Here is a 24,024-nt window from a genome sequence, read left to right on the forward strand (position 1 = left end):
CCCGCAAATGGAATGCCTATGACGCTGAAGGATTCCTTGCGAATCTGTCAGACACTTGCCCCGTCCCTGGCCCATGCACTAATGTGGATAAACTAGAACATGACATCACTCTTTGGCTACAGTCAGCCAGTGATAAATTCGCCCCTCTCACTAAATTTCCCCCGACCAGACACCAAAACTCCCACAGATGGTTCTCGGATAACCTCAAAAAACTGAAACTAAAGGTACGTCAATCAGAAAGGGCATGGAGACGTAACTACTCCGAACTAACCAGACTATAATACATCTCAGCTCGCCGAGACTATAAAACTGCCATAGTCTCTGCCAAATCCTCCCATTTCTCGGACCGAATTTCTTCCTCAGACAATAAATCCAAAGAAATTTTCAAAATTATGAATGAATTGACATCCGACGACAGAACCCTCCCAGGCCAGACTCCCACCCAAGAAACCTGTGATGCCCTTAACCTTTTTTTTGTCGAAAAAATCAACAAAATCAAGGCATCGATCTCCACTGTCCCCCAGATCATCACTCTGGAAACCCCCCTCAATAACACTCCTATTTTTACTGAATTCCCCCCTATCAACCCTACCTCCCTCGGACAGCTCGCCTCCCGGGTAAAATCAGGTTCCCCGAACGACGGCTGTCCACCCTCGGTCTTGCATAGAGTATGTCACTCCTTACCTGATTGCATCTTACCTCTCTTGAACAGTTCACTCAGCACAGGCACTGTCCCGAGACCCTTCAAAGAAGCCATCCTTGTCCCGCTATTAAAAAAACCTGGCGCGGACCCAGCGGAACTCTCCAATTACCGCCCCATTTCGCTTCTGCCTTACTTCTCAAAACTCCTTGAAGCACATGTCACCAGCTGCCTCTCCAATTTCATTGAGTCCTCCCGCTATCTGGAGCCTAATCAGGCTGGCTTCAGGCCCTCATTTTCCACTGAAACCGTCATATTGGCTGTCTTCGACATGCTAAGAAGAAATGCCGACTCAGGAATCCCCCAGGCTCTCGTCCTCCTGGATCTCTCGGCCGCGTTCGACACGGTTGACCACAACATCTTGCTCAACCGTGTCGAACAGGCTGGCATCCAGGACCCCGCCCTCGGCTGGATCCGGTCTTTCTTGTCTAACAGATCCCAAGCCGTCCGCCTAGGCCCCTACACAGTCCCCAAGACCCCCACAACCTGAGGAGTCCCTCAGGGCTCCTCCTTATCACCCCTCCTGTTCAACTTGTACCTCCGTCCCCTACTCCATTCACTCCGCAAGTGGGACATTACAGTCTTTAACTATGCGGATGACTTGCAGATCATCTTCCCACTCAACTCCCCCAATGCAATAGACAATTTTCACTCCGCCATGCTTCACATTCAAGACTGGATGAACTCCAACCAATTGAAGCTAAACCCCGGGAAAACTGAGCTTCTTCTCCCAGGTTCTAGCCCTTCCTCTTGGGGTACCCAGTTCTGGCCTCACGCACTGGGACCCCCGCCGGCCCCCTCCACTTCTGTAAAAAGCCTCGGCGTAATAATTGACGCCGACCTTTTTCTCCGACCTCATATTAGCTCCGTGATCTCATCCTGCTCCTTCCAGCTTAGAAAGATCCGGAAGGTCAGTCATCTGCTTCCCACCCCTGCTTTGACTCAGGTCATCATCTCTCTTGTGCTCTCCCGCTTGGATTTTTCCAACAGCATCTATCACGGACTTCCCAAAACTCTCCTTCACCGTCTTCAGGTGATCCAAAACCAGGCAGCCCGGATCATTTTTAAATCCCCAAAATGGCAATCTGCCAGACCTATGATGCACAAACTTCACTGGTTACCAATTGAACAAAGGGTGGCCTTCAAGCTGGGCTGTCTCACATACAAAGCCCTCAATTGCCCCTGCCCTGCCTTCCTGACCTCTCTTATCACCCCCTACTGTCCAAACCGCAACCTCCGCTCTATCCATCTTAAATCTCTTACCACACCCAAAATTAGAACTAACAAATTTGGTGGACGTAGGTTTGCCTTTTTGGCTCCGAAATTCTGGAACTCCCTTCCTTTGAACATCAAATCAAGCAGCTCCCTCTGCATTTTAGGAAGTTGCTCAAAACTTTTCTCTTTCCCCTTCCCTGCTAACCCTGCACCCAACCTCAGCTCTGGAATCCGATGTCTCATAGCGCCAGGAAACTCATGGTGTCAGTGCGCTCTACAAATTTCATTTAATAATACTACAAATTTCATTTAATAATGGAGTCGCAGAGACGGATGCCAAGATAGTCGAACTCCTTGACCCTCTCAAGTGGGACTAGATCAAGTGTGGGTGGTTTAACTGATTTCTTTGGGGGATTTAAAACCAGGAACTTCGTCTTCCCCATGTTTATGACCAGACCTCTCGAATCGCAGAAGGTCTTAAAGCTGTTTAGCAGGCTCTGTAGGCCCACTGGTGTCTTAGAGATCAGGAGGGTGTCATCTGCAAATAAGAGGGTGGGTATTTTCTTACCCGCCAGGGAAGGGGCATCTGCTGGATGTTGTAGCAGATGCTACACCACTCCGTTGACATATAATGAGAACAGAGTGGGGGCCAAAACACAACCCTGGCGGACACCTCTATTTACAGGGATGCGTGATGTTTTTTGTCCCTGGACTCCCCACCTGATCTGTGCAAAGTTGTCTACATGGAATTTTATCAGGGGGAATGCCCAGTGCATCGAGAACACTCCAGAGCTGCTCACGTGGGACCAGGTCAAAGGCAGTCCTTAGATCTATAAATGCCAGGTACAGGCTGCCTTTGCCCAGTACAACCACTTTCCAGTAGAGCATCAGCAGCCGGAGTGCTTGCTCGATCGTCCCCGTGCCAGTTCTAAAACCGGCTTGGAAATCTGACAAAATGTTGTTCTCTTCAACCCACTGCGTGTTTCTTGCTAAGACAACCTTGCCTGCCACCTTCTGCGAGCTATCAAGGAGGCTTATGGGGCGATAATTGTCAGGGTCGTCCCTGTCCCCTTTCTTAAAGACAGGGACGACCTCTGCTCCCCTCCAAGAGTCTGGTAGGGCCGCACCAGCCAAGCCAGCATTCATGACGGAAGCAATAAGTCTCCACCACTCGACCAAATTGACACGGAGTAGATCCCCTGGGAGGCCATCCGGGCCTGCCGCCTTATTCGGGACCTGGCGCTTAATCGCCCATTCTACGTCTTTGCATGTGAAGTGGGAGTCCTCAGTGGGCTCCGATTTGCCTGAGGCATGCTGACCCACCTCGATAGGCACATGGGCCTCGCTCACTGCATAAAGCTTGGAAAAGTGGTCAAGCCATGCTCCCTCAGTTATATTACACGTTATGAGCGAGTCCGTGGGTTTGTCCTTATTTCTTATTAAGTCCCAAAAGCCTTTGGAATCCTTCCTAAGGCTAGCTGCCAATAGATCCTGCCAAAACAAGTTCTCGTGCTCAGCCTTGGCCTTTGCTAAAATCTTTCTATAGTGACGCCTAGCGAAGCTGATCTGGGCCACATCCTTGACTTTTACCGCCCTGATCATTTCTTTTTTGGCGACACTACATGCGTGCGAGAACCAGCCCGTGTTGCGCATCGGTCTACCGTTTGCGCTGCGCCTTGAGCCTGGGGGGTAAGCCACAAAAAGTTCCCCCAACGCGGTGGATGCTTCAAGAAACAAGTTAGGAGCCTCAAGATCACGATCAGTGGGTCCTAGTAGGTCTAACCGCGTTGCGATGTTAGTCATTATAGATTTGGCCTCCCAGATCTTGGCATCATTTGCCACAAAGGTATTCCATTCTAGCCGTCTGGCACAATTAGAGGGAATTACTTCTTGTGTTGTTTTCCAGACGTGAGGGGTTAGGGCTGAGGGAGCACCCATCATAAGGGAAGACAAGGACAGGGATAGGGGATTGTGGTCACTAACAGGAGACTGCATAACTTCCATATCAGTTAAGTGTGCCCAGAGGCTATAGTTCAATAGAATGAAGTCAATTCGCGAGGAATGACCCACTCTATTGTACCTATGAGCTCCTGACTGGTCTGACTTAGTTCTACCATTGGTGGCCCTAAGGCCATGTTCCAGGCAGAGTGCGTTGAGATCGATAGCATTTTGAGACCAGCTTCTAATAGGGGCCAGTGAGAGGGGTGGGATGCCTCTCCTGGCGTCATCCTCCCAGGTGCCCAATATGTCTTCGCTGGCCAGGGGTTCAAATGTGCAGTTGAAATCCCCTGCAAGTATCACTAAAGCGGCGGGCGCACAAGAACTAAGGCCCTCCTCAATACCCGTAGGTGACAGTGTCGATGTTCCCCCCCTTGCCCCCCTAACATAGATGTTAAAAACTTCGAGCCTGCTCCCACCCTGTGGCCTTCTAACAGAAATTCTCTGTAGATCCGGTGATTTATTAGCAATCTGCCTAATAGAAAGACCCAACGAGATATTTGCCCAAATAAGGAGGCCACCGGAAGGACGGCCTTTCCCTCCCTGTGATTGTGTTGCGGGAACAAAATAGGTGGTAAAACCCACCTTATGATATGGTTCCAGACACCAGGTTTCCTGGAATAGACACAACCCGAAATCTTCAATAAAGGAATTCCAATCGGGTATGTCTATGTTCCGGGCCAGGCCTGCTATATTCCAACTGAGTACTTTCAGAACCTCCCCCTCGGATCTCTTTAGACCCTGCACCTGATCATTTGCGGGGTGAACCAAAACAATACTAGGGGTTATGCTGGGAACAGTACTAGAGGACTCAGCCGTGGTCAGGGCAACAGTCTCAGTTCCAGGCGCCGCCACCCGAGAGCAAAGTAGCTCTCCCCCCGTGATTGGCAGCGGTGGTGGAATAAGACGGCTGGCCTGAGGTCCCCCACTTCTAACGGCCAGTTCGGATGAGGGAAGTTCTGGGGGAATAAATCCCTCTAACTGTAGCCTGCCTGTTACAAACAGCACCCCGGGGAGGAGGTTACCCTTGGCATTATCATGGGGTGGAACTACCTGGCTTGATTTGTTGTTAAGGGGCTCAAGGATTATATCAGCTAGCCGAGATTCGGCAAGTCTACCCTCGTTAAGCGTAACCCTATTTTCTGGTACATTGTATTTTTCAGGGGATACATCGAGATTGCACAGCAGTAGGATGCTGTGGGGAGGGGGGTAAGTCTTCAAAAAAAACTGTACAAGACGCATTGTTAATGAGTCAATCGACATCTTCGAGACAACCAAATCTATTGTAGGTGGGTGCCCCATCCCACCTCCCTTGTGTGCCCTGCCAGCAATCTACCGGATCACCCCATGCATGGTTTCTAGACAAAGGCCAATTCCCCCCATTTTTAGGACGTGGGATAGAAATAGGTTAGGGGTCTAGCTACTATGGACGAGTTTCCCCCGTGATCGTTCCATGTACATATGTAGTGTGCTGTATTAGGGTCATCAAAAGAAACAATTATACAGTCACCTGGAATTGATTTAAAGGAGGTGCCTATCCATGGTACCCTTCGCACCATGAGAATTTTACTTCTCAGGTGGGCGGGTAACGGCCTGTTTTCGTTTAGCCAGTGTGTTACCTTGTTTCTCAGTGACCCAAAATTTTCCTGCTGGTGGTATGCAATCTCCGGGACACCTGTTAGCACCACTACATAAGGTCTAACGTCCGGGGGGAGGTCGATATAACCCCGCGATGTTTCTCCTTATGTTTCACCCCCTGTGTCTTTGGATAATAAGACTTTTGTTCTTTAGCCCTTGTGGCTACTGTGGCCTTTGTAGCTGGAACAGGTTGTGCAAGCGATTGCTTGGGTAACTCCTTTATGCCATTAATATTATTACTTATAGCAGCCTTGAGACGGGGTTTAGGAATGGGTTTGGTTACAGGGATCAATGGTGTAGGGACTGTGGTTGTTGGTACGGGGTGGGTTGGGCCAGATGTACTGATCGATTTATGATTAGTTATGCTAAGAGTTGCTAAAGTTAGTATGCTCTTTTCTGTCTCAAGCAGTTGGTTTTCTATGCGCGATAGTCTGACTTCCAGGGGGGTTAGAAGTTTCGTTAGTGTTTCCCAGACAATCGTTAAGAATTCCACATCTCTCCCCCCTATCACACACACAGGGACCCCCTCATTCTCGCCTTCTATTACTAGATCCTGCTTCCCCTCTGTACCCGCCCGACTAGTTTCTGCAATGATTGTGGTGTTATGGGCCGTAGGTGGTAAGGATTGTGGAGGAAGGTGGGGCGGTATAGTGGGCACCCCTCCTGCTATAGGATTAGCACTCATGAGGATCTGGGCCTTTGCAACCTTCGCCTTCTTCCTAGAGTAGGCAGATGTAGTTTGGCGCTTATGTTTTTGGACGATACCCTCTTTAAATGTAAAAGGATTCCTCCCTCCCTCCCCCTTGGGGTTAGATGATGTGTCTATTGGGGATCCCTTTGCCGGCTCCATCACACCCATGGAGGGGGTGTGGTTGGGGGTTGGTGAAAGTGGTAACCCCCCCATAGAAACGGGGAGTGGGGAAACCGATATCTGGTGGACATCTGCCTGCGTCTGGGTAGGGGCAGTACCTACCCGACGTTCGGGAGTTTTGACTAAGGCAAGATGGCCTAAGGATGACTTCCTCGCTAAAGTCAATTCCTGGGATATTCGTCTAGCTGCATCAAGGTCCATAGAGACTCTCTGCTGCATTTTATTAATTTCCACATCAATGGCAGTGTTGGTTCTAGTTATAAAGTCATCAAGAGTCCCATTCAGCTTCTTCCCTTTAGCTGCCCTGTTTCGACACTCACACACGGACATTGTATCTATACTTAGAGTTCCTCAAGGACTAGTAGGAAACAAAAGCGAGGGTTAGACAAACAATGATAGAGCCAAGGGGAGAGGCCCGGTCCGGTCTCTAACGTTCTCTAACGGCGTCAAACGGCCCGCCCTTTGCCCGGGCTTCGCCCCGGGCGCTCCCGCGCAGCGGGGTTCTCCGTTACTTATGGGCGTGAGGACGTAAGAGTGAGGGTGGGGCGGGGCGGTCAGGGAGAGCGGGCCCGGTGTCTCAGCCTCAGGGTTGCCGGGACTCCTGGGAAAGCGAGTCCCGGTCCCAACGCTCGCAGCCCTGCAGCCCTGTCACTCACCCAGCAGGGGCCAAACTCCGGTGTAATCAGCTGGGCGATGCGGGACCCGCGAAGCAGGTTCCGCGAGGAGTAGTGTTAGTCCTTATAAAATAGCAGCAAAAGCGAAGGTCTGTAAAGGCGTCCCACGAAGAAGCAGCAAGCAAGGTCTTTTAAAAGAGTGAGGGTGGGGCGGGGCGGTCAGGGAGAGCGGGCCCGGTGTCTCGGCCTCAGGGTTGCCGGGACTCCTGGGAAAGCGAGTCCCGGTCCCAATGCTCGCAGCCCTGCAGCCCTGTCACTCACCCAGCAGGGGCCAAACTCCGGTGTAATCAGCTGAGCGATGCGGGACCCGCGAAGCGGGTTCCGCGAGGAGTAGTGTTAGTCCTTATAAAATAGCAGCAAAAGCAAAGGTCTGTAAAGGCGTCCCACGAAGCAGCAGCAAGCAAGGTCTTTTAAAAGAGTGAGGGTGGGGCGGGGCGGTCAGGGAGAGCGGGCCCGGTGTCTCGGCCTCAGGGTTGCCGGGACTCCTGGGAAAGCGAGTCCCGGTCCCAACGCTCGCAGCCCTGCAGCCCTGTCACTCACCCAGCAGGGGCCAAACTCCGGTGTAATCAGCTGGGCGATGCGGGACCCGCGAAGCGGGTTCCACGAGGAGTTGTGTTAGTCCTTATAAAATAGCAACAAAAGCGAAGGTCTGTAAAGGCGTCCCACGAAGCAGCAGCAAGCAAGGTCTTTTAAAAGAGTGAGGGTGGGGCGGGGCGGTCAGGGAGAGCGGGCCCGGTGTCTCGGCCTCAGGGTTGCCGGGACTCCTGGGAAAGCGAGTCCCGGTCCCAACGCTCGCAGCCCTGCAGCCCTGTCACTCACCCAGCAGGGGCCAAACTCCGGTGTAATCAGCTGGGCGATGCGGGACCCGCGAAGCGGGTTCCGCGAGGAGTAGTGTTAGTCCTTATAAAATAGCAGCAAAAGCGAAGGTCTGTAAAGGCGTCCCACGAAGCAGCAGCAAGCAAGGTCTTTTAAAAGAGTGAGGGTGGGGCGGGGCGGTCAGGGAGAGCGGGCCCGGTGTCTCGGCCTCAGGGTTGCCGGGACTCCTGGGAAAGCGAGTCCCGGTCCCAACGCTCGCAGCCCTGCAGCCCTGTCACTCACCCAGCAGGGGCCAAACTCCGGTGTAATCAGCTGGGCGATGCAGGACCCGCGAAGCGGGTTCCGCGAGGAGTAGTGTTAGTCCTTATAAAATAGCAACAAAAGCGAAGGTCTGTAAAGGCGTCCCCCTGTGTGGGTATGCGAGTGCGACCATGGACTCTGATTTATGGAGCCTGTCAGTGTTTACTCATCTTACCTTGTCAGGCTTGTATGTCTTTGTTTTTTCAAGCTAACTTTGTCATATAAAATGGCATTTTTGAAGAAAATCCACATAGTGGGTTTTCAAAATTGATCAAAGAAGACACTTGTTGTCACACTCCTCTGATTCATGGCTGCCTATTGGAGCCAGTGAATAAACTCAGCAAGGAAGCATAAAGGTTACAGTGGTATGTCTAAATCATATGTTTGTTATTTCAAGCTAGGAAACACCAGAAAAAACAAACAGCTTTGAACCCTAAAATGCCAGAGATACCAAATTACTATTGCTGGCATTCCACCCTGGGTACGAGAGATGTGATTGGATGCAGGGGTGTAACGAAAATTGAGGCTTGCCCCCCTTGCAAAACACATGGAGGGGACCCCTCACGCTCCAGACCCAGTCGGGAGCTCTCGTGCCAGGGGCCCGTGCACAGTGCCGGAGGCCCCCCTCCCCCCTGGAGCTCAGGCCCCGTACTGCAGGCTCTGCGGGGGGTGGGGGGGAAATGTTACGCCACCGGTTGGGTGCGAACAATGTGAATTCACAATTTCTCCATCTATCCAATCTGATGCACATCTCAGGGGATACACCATGAGGTACATTACCCTTTGAAGTAACAGCAGAACTGCTTCCATCCCCATTATCAATATCTTTGATCCAATGATGTCACTTTGTATGGGATATGCTAATGTCATCCACACGAATAGTGGGCATAGGGAGTCTGCGTGTTCAAAGAAACACCAGAAAACCACGGTGGTCAACTGACCCAAGGGGAAGACCAGGGTTCAGGGAATGCTTTCAGCAGCAGCCGTGTGTCCACCGGCTAGGAATTACATTGCTCAGTAAGAAGATAGATAGAAAGAAGTTCAGAAACAGATCATGCTGGGAGACAGTTTTACAAGCCCCGTCCCATGCTTCATGCACTTTCTGCAGTAGAACACGGCCAAATGTGTTGTTTCACAATATAAATAAAAATATGCAAAGATTCAATTTGCTGCAGCACCATGCTGGGTGTGGCATCTATTACTTAATTCGATCCATCACTCTTTCTCAACATAAAGAGGAGGAAATCCCATCCCAGGAAGTATGAAAGTACAAACAGTAGGTTCTTCCATAGCTGTGCCATCAAAAGTTTCTGCAGAATCGGGAAGATCCGAAGGTTCCTATCACCAGAGGCTCTCACCCTTGTTATTCTGGCCCTGGTCACCTCACGATTAGACTATGCCAACTGTCTATACGTGGGGATTCCTGCATGCCATCTCTCCCGACTCCAACTGGTACAAAACCAGGCAGCCAGATTAATTTTTCAGCAACCCAAACACCAACACGTCACCCCGATGCTAAAAACTTTACACTGGCTCCCGGTTGTGCAACGTTGTATTTTTAAAATGGGATGCACCATTTTCAAATCTCTCTTCGCCTCTGCTCCTGTCTTTATTTCTCTCTGTTTGCACTCCTATGTTCCCTCTCGACACCTCAGATCCTCTGCTCACAATCTTCTGATCACCCCTAGGTTCAATCGTAAGAAGCACGGTGGTGCCTGCTTTTGTTTTCTTACCCGTCCACCTGGAACTCCTTTCCTCTCTCTATTCGCCTCACTCCTGACTATCCTACTTTCCGGAAACTCTTGAAAACACATTTGTTCCATCTTGCTTATGGCTAGCTGCACTCACTTCCCTGTGTCCTTCCACTGGTCTTTGAGCGCCAAGAAACCAATTGGTGTATGTGCGCGGTACTAAGCTTCTTTAACATAACATAACATAACAAGAGTGCCAGCACAAATGGCATATGGACCATCCCGCTTCTGATGCACCAATCCCTTATTTATACACGAGAGGTGCCTTTCAGGCCATGCAAGACCAAAACCCTGCTTCCTCCAAATCCTCCCCACTTTCTCACACTTAAAAAAAATGAAGAAGTTGGCAGGTGTGATAATTCAGGATATTTCTCAACACATCCATCATTCCCTGACTTCAGTTTGGCGTCTGTCTGCAAAAACTATCTTGTTGACAGGTGTGTTAGACCCTGGGTTAGATCCAAAAGATGAAGAGGGGAGAAACTATGCAGGCTGTGTTGCTGCAAGGCCATACTCCTAGGATCGTCCAGGGAGAATAAGCAATGCAGTTGTGGTCTGAAGGACGACACCCACACACCCTGTGATTGGGTTTCTTCCGCAATAGATTTTCTGGGTCATTATAAAAGGCATCCTCTACTTTGTCGAAAGCGGACAGGTTATCACAACGATAATAATAAACAATTCTGATGTTCTCTCCCTTCCCCCCCACCACCTTCTCTCCCGCTCCCTAACCTCCACCGGACATATAGGCAGGCGCACGCCCTACCTATTCAGCATGGGCAGTTACCCGCACACATTCACAACCCCGCGCAACCGTATCCTCCGCAGGGACACTGCCCATGTCGTTCGTCCAACGGCACCTGACATTCACCCATACTGACCCATAGAACCACCCCTCCAACCACAGCGCACCCTGCCTCCTCCCTCTATGCATATCGCTGATGGACAAGCCTCATGATGCCCCTCCCACCCGGGCCTGAATGATGGACTCCCAACATTCCCCCACTGCCCACTAGCCCTCCTGCTTCCACCGCCGCACAGATATACGTTTCAGACTTGCAACCCTTTCCCATCCGTTCTGGGTGTCCACGACCCACGGCCACTACATTCGCTGCTGGCCGGGGAATGATCGCTACACCCTATCTGACGCCCATTGTACTGGGTCCAGCGCTCCACATCAAGTTGTTCGAAATACCACACTGTTTATGTTGATGATATGTCTTTCTTCATTGTTGCACTCCCCCTTTCCTTTCCCCCTACCTCTTCCCGACCCCTCCCATCTCTTCCCCAGGACCCCCCATTGATGTATCGACTATGTTGTAGTTTCCATCTTCTACCACATTGTGCGTTTGTTGCACTACTGTGATGTGATACCCAAAAAAATGACGACACAATAATAAACAATTCTGCTTGACAGAGTGAAAAACAAAAAAACTCACACAGCCTTCATGATCTCCTCCTTCTGACAGTTCAGTGATTTTTCTTTTATTGTAAGATCAGAAAACTTGCTTTTCAAGTCCTTGAAGAAAAATAAAGGTACACTTATTAGAACATTAGATTAGAGATCCAGCGAAAAAACTGATTGCATTGGGCTTAATGTCAATACAGGTACATCAGTGACTCCTTGACCCTCTGATCTTTGAAATTTGATGTGCATTAAGAGGCAATTACTATCCACTACCCTTTGGTATTCAGTCACCATAACCTCACAAAGTGCCAGTCTTCCACTTTCCATGCGGGTGCCATCACACAGTGGCATGGAGGAATATGCAGACATCTGCTATCTCGTGAAAGAAGTTAAAGCCATGCAGGAGGCAGGGAAGGCAGTAGGTAGCAAGGGGGAAGCACACACCTTTTACTGTTCCATTTGGGTCTGTGAAGACCCAGGAGACGTGAGGGAAGGTCTCAGATCACCCTCTGCCATTGTACCACTTGTCTTGGGTTTCTGAAGACTTGGAGCAGTGGGATAGACATTGGAGGTGGCCACTTACCAATGCCCTAAATTAGAGCATTGGAAAACACGTTTTGTTTTTGCATTTCACAGCTTTTGCATCACAGCAATTAATTAATTAGATTAGAGTCCCTAACGTCTTCATATGGTATCCAAAAATATGTTTAGGGTAAAATAGCCGATTCAACGATCAGAGCATTAGGCTCATGTTTCTTTCAATAGTGTGTGTGTGCGTGCATGTGTGTGTACGTATCAACCTGTCGGCCTTGGGGTGGTCTTCCAATAAACCTTTTGACTTCATTCTTCTATTTTGTTGATCTCGTTTTTGTTGGCAACAGTGCATGTGTTCACTCCCTAAAAAACACGGTAACTTCAGCTTACACTCAATTGGTAAATTTCATTGACATATTAGTTTGTAGTAAAGTGGTACTACTAGTATCCAGGGAATGAAAATTAAATGTTACTTGTGGGCCTGCACGACTGATTGAGAACCCACTTAAGTAGTCTTGCAAACATGTCTCAGGCCTCTACCTGCAGTCAACCTGGCAAAATAATCCTCTCTCCAGGCTTAAACTTTCCTTTTTAATAAATATAACTCCACCCACTGGTAGGCCCTAAACAGCCCATAGGGCAGAGTGCAGTGTATCTAAAAAGTTAGACATGTACTTTTAACTTTTACATGTCGTGGTATTGAATGGCTCTTACATCATTTCTCACTATTTCACTACTTCAATGCCTGCCTCTTCCATAGGATAGCATTAGGTTACCATATTACATTTAATAGAAGTTAAATTTCATTTAGGATCAAGTAGGAATGTCGACATTGGTGTCTAAAGAATTGTAATTTAAAACCCTCTATTGGATTTTAAGCCACAGAGCTGAAAATGACACTTTTAGAACGAATGCAATTTCTTGTCCTCAACCTTTCGTGCCTGTTGCTTAGAACTACTTGCTGGTAGTTGGTCTTTGTGTATTTCTCCCTGACAGTGAGACAAAGGGGAACTAACTCCCCCTTGCTGAGAGGGGGAGCTGTCACCTACCATACTTTAACATCACAAAGGCTGTGCCTCAGCACACTCGCAAAGGTTTTCACACCAGTCTGGGGCTGGGGCTGGGGCAGGGAGGCAGGAAATCCCAAACACCTCTTGGGGTGGAAAACTGCAGAACCTACTCCTTTTTCAAAGTTACCCCCAAGTATAAATATTGAACCCTCTAACCCTATCTTCAGTACACCTCTGAACCTGTGAAAGACACAGAAGTACTGCTGTGCTACTCAGCTGCAAGAAAGACTACTATTCTGCTGCCCTGTTGACCTGCAGACAGCATGAAGAGGACTGGGCCTGCATCTTGAATCTAGGACAACTAAAGTGATTCCAAGGGCTAGTTGGCTGGCCTCCTGATCTGAGCCTCAGGGACAGAAAAGGTTCCAACCTGCTTGAACCCAACATTGTCTTGCCCCCACAGATGGTGCCAGCCAAGTCCTGGATCCTTACAAGTGGGCCTGAAGGAGCTCTGCAATTCCAGCTGTGGTCTCTGAGGCAGACCCAATGCAGCACGGTGCACCTCCTCGCAGTATCATGTCGGAAACTCTGCTTCGTGGTGCATCCCCGACACAGGCCCTAACATCACAGCCCGCAGCTCATCGGAATGGCGGCAGCATGGTGCATCCCTGATGCAGGACTCAGCATTACAAGCCTCTGTCAATGGCATCCTCGACTACGACACAGGACCTTGCACGGCAAGCCTCGTTGATGGCACCATCGGAACTGCCACTGCACAATGCATTCTCAACACTGAACCTCAAATCGCCACCCTCTACTCATAGGAACTGGAGCTGCACAATGCATCATCAACGTGGTATTCCGCAAATTTCGCAATGCTCCACAAACAGAATTTAAGTACTTTGTGAAGTGGGCCTAACTGGGTGCCTGTATCCAGCCCGCGCTCCATCACTGTCGGTCTGTACTTGTGACTTTGTCCCAGTCCAGTGTGAACCGATGACCACATTTGGCACTTTGTGCTTTTATGTATTATTTTCACCGAAACCTTTAGAATTGCATATCCCCGGTTATACAAATTAGATTGTTGTCATTTTCGACTCAAATAATTTATTGTATTTTACTATTTTTTGTCTAAATTAGTGTGGGCTTTTTCTTGTGTAGTGGTTTCACTTCACTACAGTTTGAAGTGCTGCATAAATACTTTAGACATTGCCTCTAAGTTAAGCCTGACTGCTATGTGCCAAGCTACCAGAGAGTTAAACACAGGTCAATTTGGGGTTGCTTGTGACTTCACCTTGACAGGAATTTTGGTTATTCCTTGAGAAGAGTTTCGTCTTCCTCAGTCAGTAACCCAATTTCTATGTGGGATAAACCAAAACACTATATTTACACAGCCCCACAGCGCCTGTTTGGAAAAATGCTAGAAAATATATATATATATTTACATTAAAAAAGAAATTGAAATTCACTGAAAAAATGAGAGGAAACAGTTTTAGTTAGGTATTTAAAAGAAAACCTTAGAAATTCAGCCGTGTGTGTGTGTGTGTGGGGCTAGTTGCATGTCCTGGTCTGCAGCAAGGCCCTGCGTCCAACCTCCTGCAGATTCCCAACTCCACGCTTTGCACGGCTTACTAAGCCAGGTAACAATATAAAGGGTGTTAATGTAAGTGAAGCAGACCTACCGACTTTGTCAAAGTGCCAAAATACAAAAAGCAGTGGACCTAATGACTTTGTCAAGGGGTCAGCAGATAAAAGTCACCAATAACGGTCATCAGGGTTATATTCCATTAATTCACACATTGAAAAGTTTAATAAAAGGGATTGCCTCAAATTATATATTTAATAAAGCACTTTAAAGTAAAAAAATTAAAACAAGTGTTTGGGTCTTTTTTTAACATTTTGAAGCTACAAGGTGCAGCTAGAGAACCAGTGACAAAGGGGCTCTGCTCTCCAACAGAAGATTATACAGCTACAGCTGGGAGTGCGTAAAGAAATTATGGGAAGCTCTCCTAGGGTCATGAATTCAATTACCCAGGAGATTTACAGTATGTGATTTCTATTTTTTTATGTTGCTGGAGGCCTGCTGCACTCTCGGCAGCCACCCACAACATGAAAAAAGGTTGATTGCGCCCCTGCCCCTCCCCTTCTAGGGCCATCCACAGGAATACAAAAATATGATTTAAAGAAATCAACGGAGTTGCTCATTTGATGTTCCTTTTAGCATTATATCTTTCTTTTTGGAAACTGGGTGCCCCTGTGCCCACCCAGGGCATTGAAATTACCAAAATTGTTGGGGGCAGCCCCAGTGCTCCCGTAGCCCAGGTCAGCTTCCCAGCCAGCACCCATGCCGGGTGCTGGTGCAAACTGGCACTTTAAAAAAAAAGTGGGTGCTTCAGTGCTCACCTAGGGCACCCACTTTCCCCAAATCATATGGTGCTGCGGGTTGAGCTCCAAGGCCTCCATGTCCCCTGCTGTCTCCCCAGCTGACACCATGGCGGGAGCCGCCATTTATTTCGGAATGGGTGCCCTGGTGCCCACCTGGGGCACCCACATATCTTTATTCGAAGGGAGCAACAAGGGGATCCCCAATGCCCCAATGGTCCAGCCAGCTCTCCAGCCAGCACCCTTTGTGGTGCTGGTGGGAGCAGACCCAGTGACTTTGCACCTGCCTGGGCGGGAACAGCGTATTTTTCTGCTTCCACCCGAGCAGGAGCAAAGCTGTGTTTTCTGCCTCGGAGAGTGCGGTTGGATACCTCTGCATTCTCCTGGGCACAAAACTGCTGCGTCCCAGGGGATGGGGATGCTGCTTGAATATGCCACAGGGATGGAGTGCCTGGGGAGATGTAGACTGGAAGATGAGGGCCCAAAGGTCCCTTCCCTTTTAATAAACCACTGGCCCTGGGTAACAAAGTCCCAGGATCCTACTGTGGGTTGGAGAGGGGGATGCACGCCACACCCTAAAATTGAAAACAGCCCCAGGGAATGTGGTCTCCATGGCCTGACAGAGGCTATGGGGGGTAGTAATACACCCCACTCCCATAATAATAAAAACGGACTACGGTTCCATTGATTTCATTTTTTGTTCGTTCTGGTATCATTTCATTTATTTCATTTCACTCTATTTTTCTAAATTTGTGTGTGAGACTTTTCTTGTGTTGTGTTTTCACTTTATTTCTGTTAGTGTGGTGAATGAATACTATACACATTTCCTCCAAGTTAAGACTGACTGTTTTGTGCCAAGCTGCAGGAGGGTCAAGCACAGGCTAATTTAGTGACTTTTGTGGTTCACCCTGACAAGGATTGTGGTTGTTGCTTGACAAGGGATTACACCACCCTTAATCAAAAACCCAATTTCTTACACTCCCTCGCTAAGTAATGTATCCGCATAGAAGTAGATGTAACAGAACTTCAGAAAGAAATTCTATAGTTTGAAAAGCAATTGCTATTCCGGGCATGGCACCACTCGACTGCTGTTTTTGAGACAGGAAGAATTTTGTAGCTGCTGTTACCCAATTAGCTGTAAATAAACAGTTGTTTCCCTCAGGATCACCAAATTAAAAATACCAACACTTCTTTAATTAGAGAAGGATAAGTTTTCAGTTTCTCTCTGTCTCACTAATTGCACAGTCCTAATGTGGGCTTCCTTGCTGCAGAAAAACAAGCGATAGGAAGCATCGTTCTGGCTGCACATCACATTACATGCACAGGACTGGCTTCATCAAACAATACATTTATTTTCACTTTAATTATTAGATGTGAAGAAGTCTTTACAGCCTTATTTAGAGTTTCGAGGAAACTGAACATCCTTTAATTTCTTGGGGAAACTCTAAATAAGGAGTACCTTCACAAGTACCTCGACCATCGGAATTTTATCATTCTACTTTGTTCTACCAAAAACTGCACTATTTTCCCTCTAATGAGACCCATAGTCCAAGAGTACAGTGGAGAACTGAACATAGAACATAATGATAGCAGCAGGGGCCTTTACCCCTTGCCTGCGGGGCTAATTCCCCCGCTCTGCTGGGGGGCGGAGGGGGGCACGCACAGCGCCCCGGTGCTCATGACGAGCTCAGCTCGTCACTGCCACACTCGTTTCTGTAGAACGTTCAGCACAGCGGAGGAATTAGCCCCGCGTGCGAGCGTTGCGTCTGTTATGACGAGCTCAGCTCATCATGAGCACACGGCCAACGTGGCTCATGACGAGCTGAGCTCGTCATGAGCATGGGAGGGGTTAAAACAAAAGGGTCCAAATGTATGCAGTGTTTGCAAATCTTAATCAGTTGAAATGCTAAAAGAACAAACATAGAAATGGACAAGTTCCCAAAAATAGAGCAATGCCCCCATGTGGACTGCTGGTGACAAGTATTTCGATCAGCCCTTGTTTTGGCTGCATTTCATCCTCTTTCTGATCCAATGTATGTTGCCTAGAATTCTACCCCCTTCTACATTCTGCCTTGCAGGGGACACGTTTCAGCCAGTAACTCAGGGCTTCTGCAGGGTCCAATCTCTGTCACATTCAATGAGCACTGGGCGTTGTATGTATTAGAGCCTTTGGGGTTTATTAGGAGTCTGGCAGTCCAAAAAGCCATACAAGGCCCCCTTGTGCCTCTGCATCATGGGGTGCATGCAGGGGGGCACATGTTGGGCTTCACTGCGTGCATGCACCTCAGTACCTACACAGCATGGACTTCAGCAGTCCATGTCGTTCAGGTACTGATTTTCACATGCTCACTGCGGTGCCTGTTTCATAGTCACCAACATGGGAACGCCAAAGAACCGTGCGCCAGACAGGAGAAAACTCCCTATCTGGCGGGTGGTTCAAACACAGGTTTGGCGCGCAGGAGCGGGCGGTTCCTCACCACCACACTCATAATAAGGCCCTTTAAATCTTAGGCAAGGTTCCAATTTCTTGGGGTTTCTCAATGGGTGGGCTCACATGCCAATTAGTAATTGTGGGGTGCTTATGCACAGGTGCTGCTTAATTTGTCCTGGTGGTCTATTTATTTATCTACTCGCAGAGTGCAATTGTACACAGAGCTATTCTGGCCCTAGGACAGAAAATAAATAACAGAAAGAGATAAAAAAAGAACCAAAAGAGTAGTGTAAGAAAGTTAGGAAAACAATACGTGTTCAGCTTCCTACAAAAAAATAACATGTGAGGTAGTGTGAAGCAGGTCAGGAGGAAAAGCAATCTAGAGCCTGGGGCCAGAATCCAACAGGACTTCAGTGACGTGCGTTCTGAAGCAGTGAAAGAAATCTTGATCTAACAGATCTAGTATGGACATATGGAGTGACAAGATGGTAACATAGCTTAAGGCTAGTGCACTAAACAACAAAATATACAAGAGACCTTCAAAGATGTATGATGCTTTATGAATAGCCAATGAAGATAGCAGCATCACCGAAAACATGGTCATATTTCTGTAAGCCAAAGATCACTTGCAAGGCATATTCTGAATCCTCTAAGATTCCAGGCAGCCCTGACAGTGTTACCATAACCAGAACTGACAGCATTGAAGGGATCACCATAGCTGTGCAATTCTCCTGAAGGGTAATAGGTAGTATTTTTTTTTCAGAATATCTCGTAACCCTCCGCTCTCAAGAATGATTGAAAGCCACCTGGCCGAACTGCACTCCATGAATTTGAGAAAAGTATGCAACAATGTAATAGGCCTATAATTGTTTAAGTTCCCAGGGTTGGAATCCTTAACAACACCCCTCATGCAGAAGTTCAGCACATCGCCTGCCCTACATTAGCCATTTTTTTTGGGGGGGGGGGGGGGAGTTTTTTATAGCGCAAACTAGACCTGAAGGTATCAGAGCGCTTTACATGAGCACCAGTTATGTTACAGATGCATTAATTTTTGTTAGGCACAGGGAGATTAAGTGATTTGCCCAGAATCACAGAATGTTGAGCGTCCATGCCAAGACTCAAACCTAGTTCCCCAGCTCAGTGGTCGACCGTCCTAGCTGTTAGGCCACATTCTCTCCCCTCTTTACTTGATCATAAAAGATCAGCACCAGTTCCGAGGCAGGAGACTTCAGAATGAGAGCAGGACATAAGTCGTTGTAGGAGCCAATTTTAGCTTAAGGGCAGCATTAACCTCTGAGTTACACAAAAGAGGGAGTTCAGCTATTTTGGTAGCCTGAAAGTAGGAGTGCTTAGCTGATGTACAGTGCGCTCTACAAATGTAGGTGAGTAACTTGAGTATCTGGTCTCATCAAAGATATCCAGGATCCCACCACTCAGAAGTTAAATGCTAGATCTTCTCATAGGGCGTGAAAAGGAGGGATGGAAGATGAGGTGCACTCAGGTGGGATCACTGACACAGTACCAAAACCGTAAATATTGTGATACCAAAATAGGGTGTCAAAAATATCGATTTTGGAAAAAGGGGGGTGGTGATGGACAGAGTTTCTGAATGATGCAGAATACTCTTACCAAGTCAAGAGATCATGGTTTTAATCCATCACCGTTTTTTAGCTCAATGCACCATCCCAGCTCAGAACCTGGCTATATGCAAATTAGTCTGTTCCTGTCCCAGTGCATGATGGGAACAGGGCAAACCAAACTACCAAGCCAATTCTTATACTGGTAAGGAAACAAGCTTCCGGGGACCGGTTTCTGGCATCACAGCCTTCTTCGGCCCGGCTTGCTTGCATCCTGATGGTGCAATGAGCAAGGGACTCACGTCTGAGCATACCCTCCCACACATAGTGTGGATAAACCGATTTTGGAAAAAGGGGGGTGGTGATGGACAGAGTTTCTGAATGATGCAGAATACTCTTACCAAGTCAAGAGATCATGGTTTTAATCCATCACCGTTTTTTAGCTCAATGCACCATCCCAGCTCAGAACCTGGCTATATGCAAATTAGTCTGTTCCTGTCCCAGTGCATGATGGGAACATGGCAAACCAAACTACCAAGCCAATTCTTATACTGGTAAGGAAACAAGCTTCCGGGGACCGGTTTCTGGCATCACAGCCTTCTTCGGCCCGGCTTGCTTGAATCCTGATGGTGCAATGAGCAAGGGACTCACGTCTGAGCATACCCTCCCACACATAGTGTGGATAAACCGATTTTGGAAAAAGGGGGGTGGTGATGGACAGAGTTTCTGAATGATGCAGAATACTCTTACCAAGTCAAGAGATCATGGTTTTAATCCATCACCGTTTTTTAGCTCAATGCACCATCCCAGCTCAGAACCTGGCTATATGCAAATTAGTCTGTTCCTGTCCCAGTGCATGATGGGAACAGGGCAAACCAAACTACCAAGCCAATTCTTATACTGGTAAGGAAACCAGCTTCCGGGGACCGGTTTCTGGCATCACAGCCTTCTTCGGCCCGGCTTGCTTGAATCCTGATGGTGCAATGAGCAAAGGACTCACGTCTGAGCATACCCTCCCACACATAGTGTGGATAAACCGATTTTGGAAAAAGGGGGGTGGTGATGGACAGAGTTTCTGAATGATGCAGAATACTCTTACCAAGTCAAGAGATCATGGTTTTAATCCATCACCGTTTTTTAGCTCAATGCACCATCCCAGCTCAGAACCTGGCTATATGCAAATTAGTCTGTTCCTGTCCCAGTGCATGATGGGAACAGGGCAAACCAAACTACCAAGCCAATTCTTATACTGGTAAGGAAACAAGCTTCCGGGGACCGGTTTCTGGCATCACAGCCTTCTTCGGCCCGGCTTGCTTGAATCCTGATGGTGCAATGAGCAAGGGACTCACGTCTGAGCATACCCTCCCACACATAGTGTGTATAAACCGATTTTGGAAAAAGGGGGGTGGTGATGGACAGAGTTTCTGAATGATGCAGAATACTCTTACCAAGTCAAGAGATCATGGTTTTAATCCATCACAGTTTTTTAGCTCAATGCACCATCCCAGCTCAGAACCTGGCTATATGCAAATTAGTCTGTTCCTGTCCCAGTGCATGATGGGAACAGGGCAAACCAAACTACCAAGCCAATTCTTATACTGGTAAGGAAACCAGCTTCCGGGGACCGGTTTCTGGCATCACAGCCTTCTTCGGCCCGGCTTGCTTGAATCCTGATGGTGCAATGAGCAAGGGACTCACGTCTGAGCATACCCTCCCACACATAGTGTGGATAAACCGATTTTGGAAAAAGGGGGGTGGTGATGGACAGAGTTTCTGAATGATGCAGAATACTCTTACCAAGTCAAGAGATCATGGTTTTAATCCATCACCGTTTTTTAGCTCAATGCACCATCCCAGCTCAGAACCTGGCTATATGCAAATTAGTCTGTTCCTGTCCCAGTGCATGATGGGAACAGGGCAAACCAAACTACCAAGCCAATTCTTATACTGGTAAGGAAACAAGCTTCCGGGGACCGGTTTCTGGCATCACAGCCTTCTTCGGCCCGGCTTGCTTGAATCCTGATGGTGCAATGAGCAAGGGACTCACGTCTGAGCATACCCTCCCACACATAGTGTGGATAAACCGATTTTGGAAAAAGGGGGGTGGTGATGGACAGAGTTTCTGAATGATGCAGAATACTCTTACCAAGTCAAGAGATCATGGTTTTAATCCATCACCGTTTTTTAGCTCAATGTACCATCCCAGCTCAGAACCTGGCTATATGCAAATTAGTCTGTTCCTGTCCCAGTGCATGATGGGAACAGGGCAAACCAAACTACCAAGCCAATTCTTATACTGGTAAGGAAACAAGCTTCCGGGGACCGGTTTCTGGCATCACAGCCTTCTTCGGCCCGGCTTGCTTGAATCCTGATGGTGCAATGAGCAAGGGACTCACGTCTAAGCATACCCTCCCACACATAGTGTGGATAAACCGATTTTGGAAAAAGGGGGGTGGTGATGGACAGAGTTTCTGAATGATGCAGAATACTCTTACCAAGTCAAGAGATCATGGTTTTAATCCATCACCGTTTTTTAGCTCAATGCACCATCCCAGCTCAGAACCTGGCTATATGCAAATTAGTCTGTTCCTGTCCCAGTGCATGATGGGAACAGGGCAAACCAAACTACCAAGCCAATTCTTATACTAGTAAGGAAACAAGCTTCCGGGGACCGGTTTCTGGCATCACAGCCTTCTTCGGCCCGGCTTGCTTGAATCCTGATGGTGCAATGAGCAAGGGACTCACGTCTGAGCATACCCTCCCACACATAGTGTGGATAAACCGATTTTGGAAAAAGGGGGGTGGTGATGGACAGAGTTTCTGAATGATGCAGAAAGATTCTGAACGATGCCCTGTTCCCATCATGCACTGGGACAGGAACAGACTAATTTGCATATAGCCAGGTTCTGAGCTGGGATGGTGCAATGAGCTAAAAAAGAGGTGATGGATTAAAACCATGATCTCTTGACTTGGTAAGAGTATTCTGAATCATTCAGAAACTCTGTCCATCACCACCCCCTTTTCCAAAATCGATTTTATCCACACTATGTGTGGGAGGGTATACTCAGACGTGAGTCCCTTGCTCATTGCACCATCAGGGTTCAAGCAAGCCGGGCCGACGACGGCTGTGATGCCAGAAACCGGTCCCCGGAAGCTTGTCTCCCTCCCAGTACAGGAATTGGCTTGGTAGTTTGGTTTGCCCTGTTCCCATCATGCACTGGGACAGGAACAGACTAATTTGCATATAGCCAGGTTCTGAGCTGTGATGGTGCAATGAGCTAAAAACAGGTGATGGATTAAAACCATGATCTCTTGACTTGGTAAGAGTATTCTGCATCATTCAGAAACTCTGTCCATCACCGCCCCCTTTTCCAAAGTCAAAAATATCGATCACAGAAATATCAGTTTTCTATACATACAATGGTAAGTACAAAAATATTGAAACAAATATATTGTTTTACACTAATATCGAACAATATATACAAAAATATTGGTTTTTACTATACATGTAGATGAAATAAGTAAAACTTAAATATTTTAACATTTAACATTAATACAATGTAAATTATATATTTTTAAATAATATTTAAAATGTATATAACTATTTACTCATTTAAACACGCAAAACCAAACATATATATGAAAGTGTGTATTTTATATACAAATATATATGATAGAACAATATATATATATATAATATATTTACATACATACAACAAATAAACTGATATAAAATTAAAAAAAATTCTAATTTAATTGTACCTAGAAAGTAAACAATAAATAAAAATACATTCTACTAAAAATATCTGAAAAATTACATATATTTATATATATCTAAAATACAAAATTAAATACACAAACACATAATAATATAGATTAAAGCAATATTAAAATAAAATTAAAGTCTATGAATGATAAATATACTATTCCCACTCCAATATATACAACAGTAGAGAAAGTGTTAAACTCAGGAGGGGTAAAGTTTACTATTCCCACTACAGTCTTGGCAACAGTAGGGCAAGCGTTGGAGTCAGGAGGGGCCAAATAAACTGCTCCCACTCGAGTCTGTGCAACAGTAGGGAAAGCATTGGACTCAGGAAGGGTAACAATTACTATTCCCACTGCTGCTGGTGCAATAGTAGGGAAAGAGTGGGATTGCAGAAATGTACTATTCCCACTCCAATCTGTACGAAAGTAGGGAAAGCTTTGGACTCCGGAGGGGTAAAATGTACTTTTCCCACTTCAGTCTGTGCAGCAGTAGGGAAAGCATTGGACACAGGAGGAGTAAAGTTTACTATTCCCATTCCATTTGGTGCAAAAGTAGGGAAAGTGTTGGATTCAGGAGGGGAAAATGTACTATTCCCACTACAGTTGGTGCAACAGTAGAGAGAGAGTAGTTCACTTCAAACAAATAACATATTTTCCAACTCTATTAAATAACAAAAAATAGAAATATTTAAATATTAATTATATATTTAAATTTTAATAAAAATAAAACAAATTACATAATGATTACAATAGTCAATAATTATTATCATTTAAAACAAATAATATTAATGGAATTAAGATTACACACTATATGCCTGATTGCGAAGATGGTCGGGCCAGTTTCTGCAGTCCTGTCAGAGGCAGTCCGACCGCAGCTGTCTCGTCGGAAGAGGTCGGTATGACCACCAGATTACAATGCATGCATTGTGTACTCCTACCGACCGCTGAAAG

At 47.2% G+C, this 24,024-nt stretch overlaps 1 protein-coding gene across 1 annotated transcript in view; it reads right to left on the reverse strand.

Annotated features, from left to right (window-relative positions):
• The window catches only part of NEK11 (NIMA related kinase 11), a 968,483-nt gene that overhangs the window by 429,744 nt on the left and 514,715 nt on the right, over positions 1-24,024 (reverse strand). The window contains exon 8 of the mRNA XM_078663876.1: positions 11,403-11,482. Coding sequence (XP_078520002.1) covers positions 11,403-11,482 — 80 coding nt within the window. The remainder of the gene's footprint in view (positions 1-11,402; positions 11,483-24,024) is intronic.

The sequence above is a fragment of the Lissotriton helveticus genome, chromosome 10 (assembly GCF_964261635.1).
Source record: "Lissotriton helveticus chromosome 10, aLisHel1.1, whole genome shotgun sequence".
In the NCBI taxonomy this organism is placed as follows: domain Eukaryota; kingdom Metazoa; phylum Chordata; class Amphibia; order Caudata; family Salamandridae; genus Lissotriton; species Lissotriton helveticus.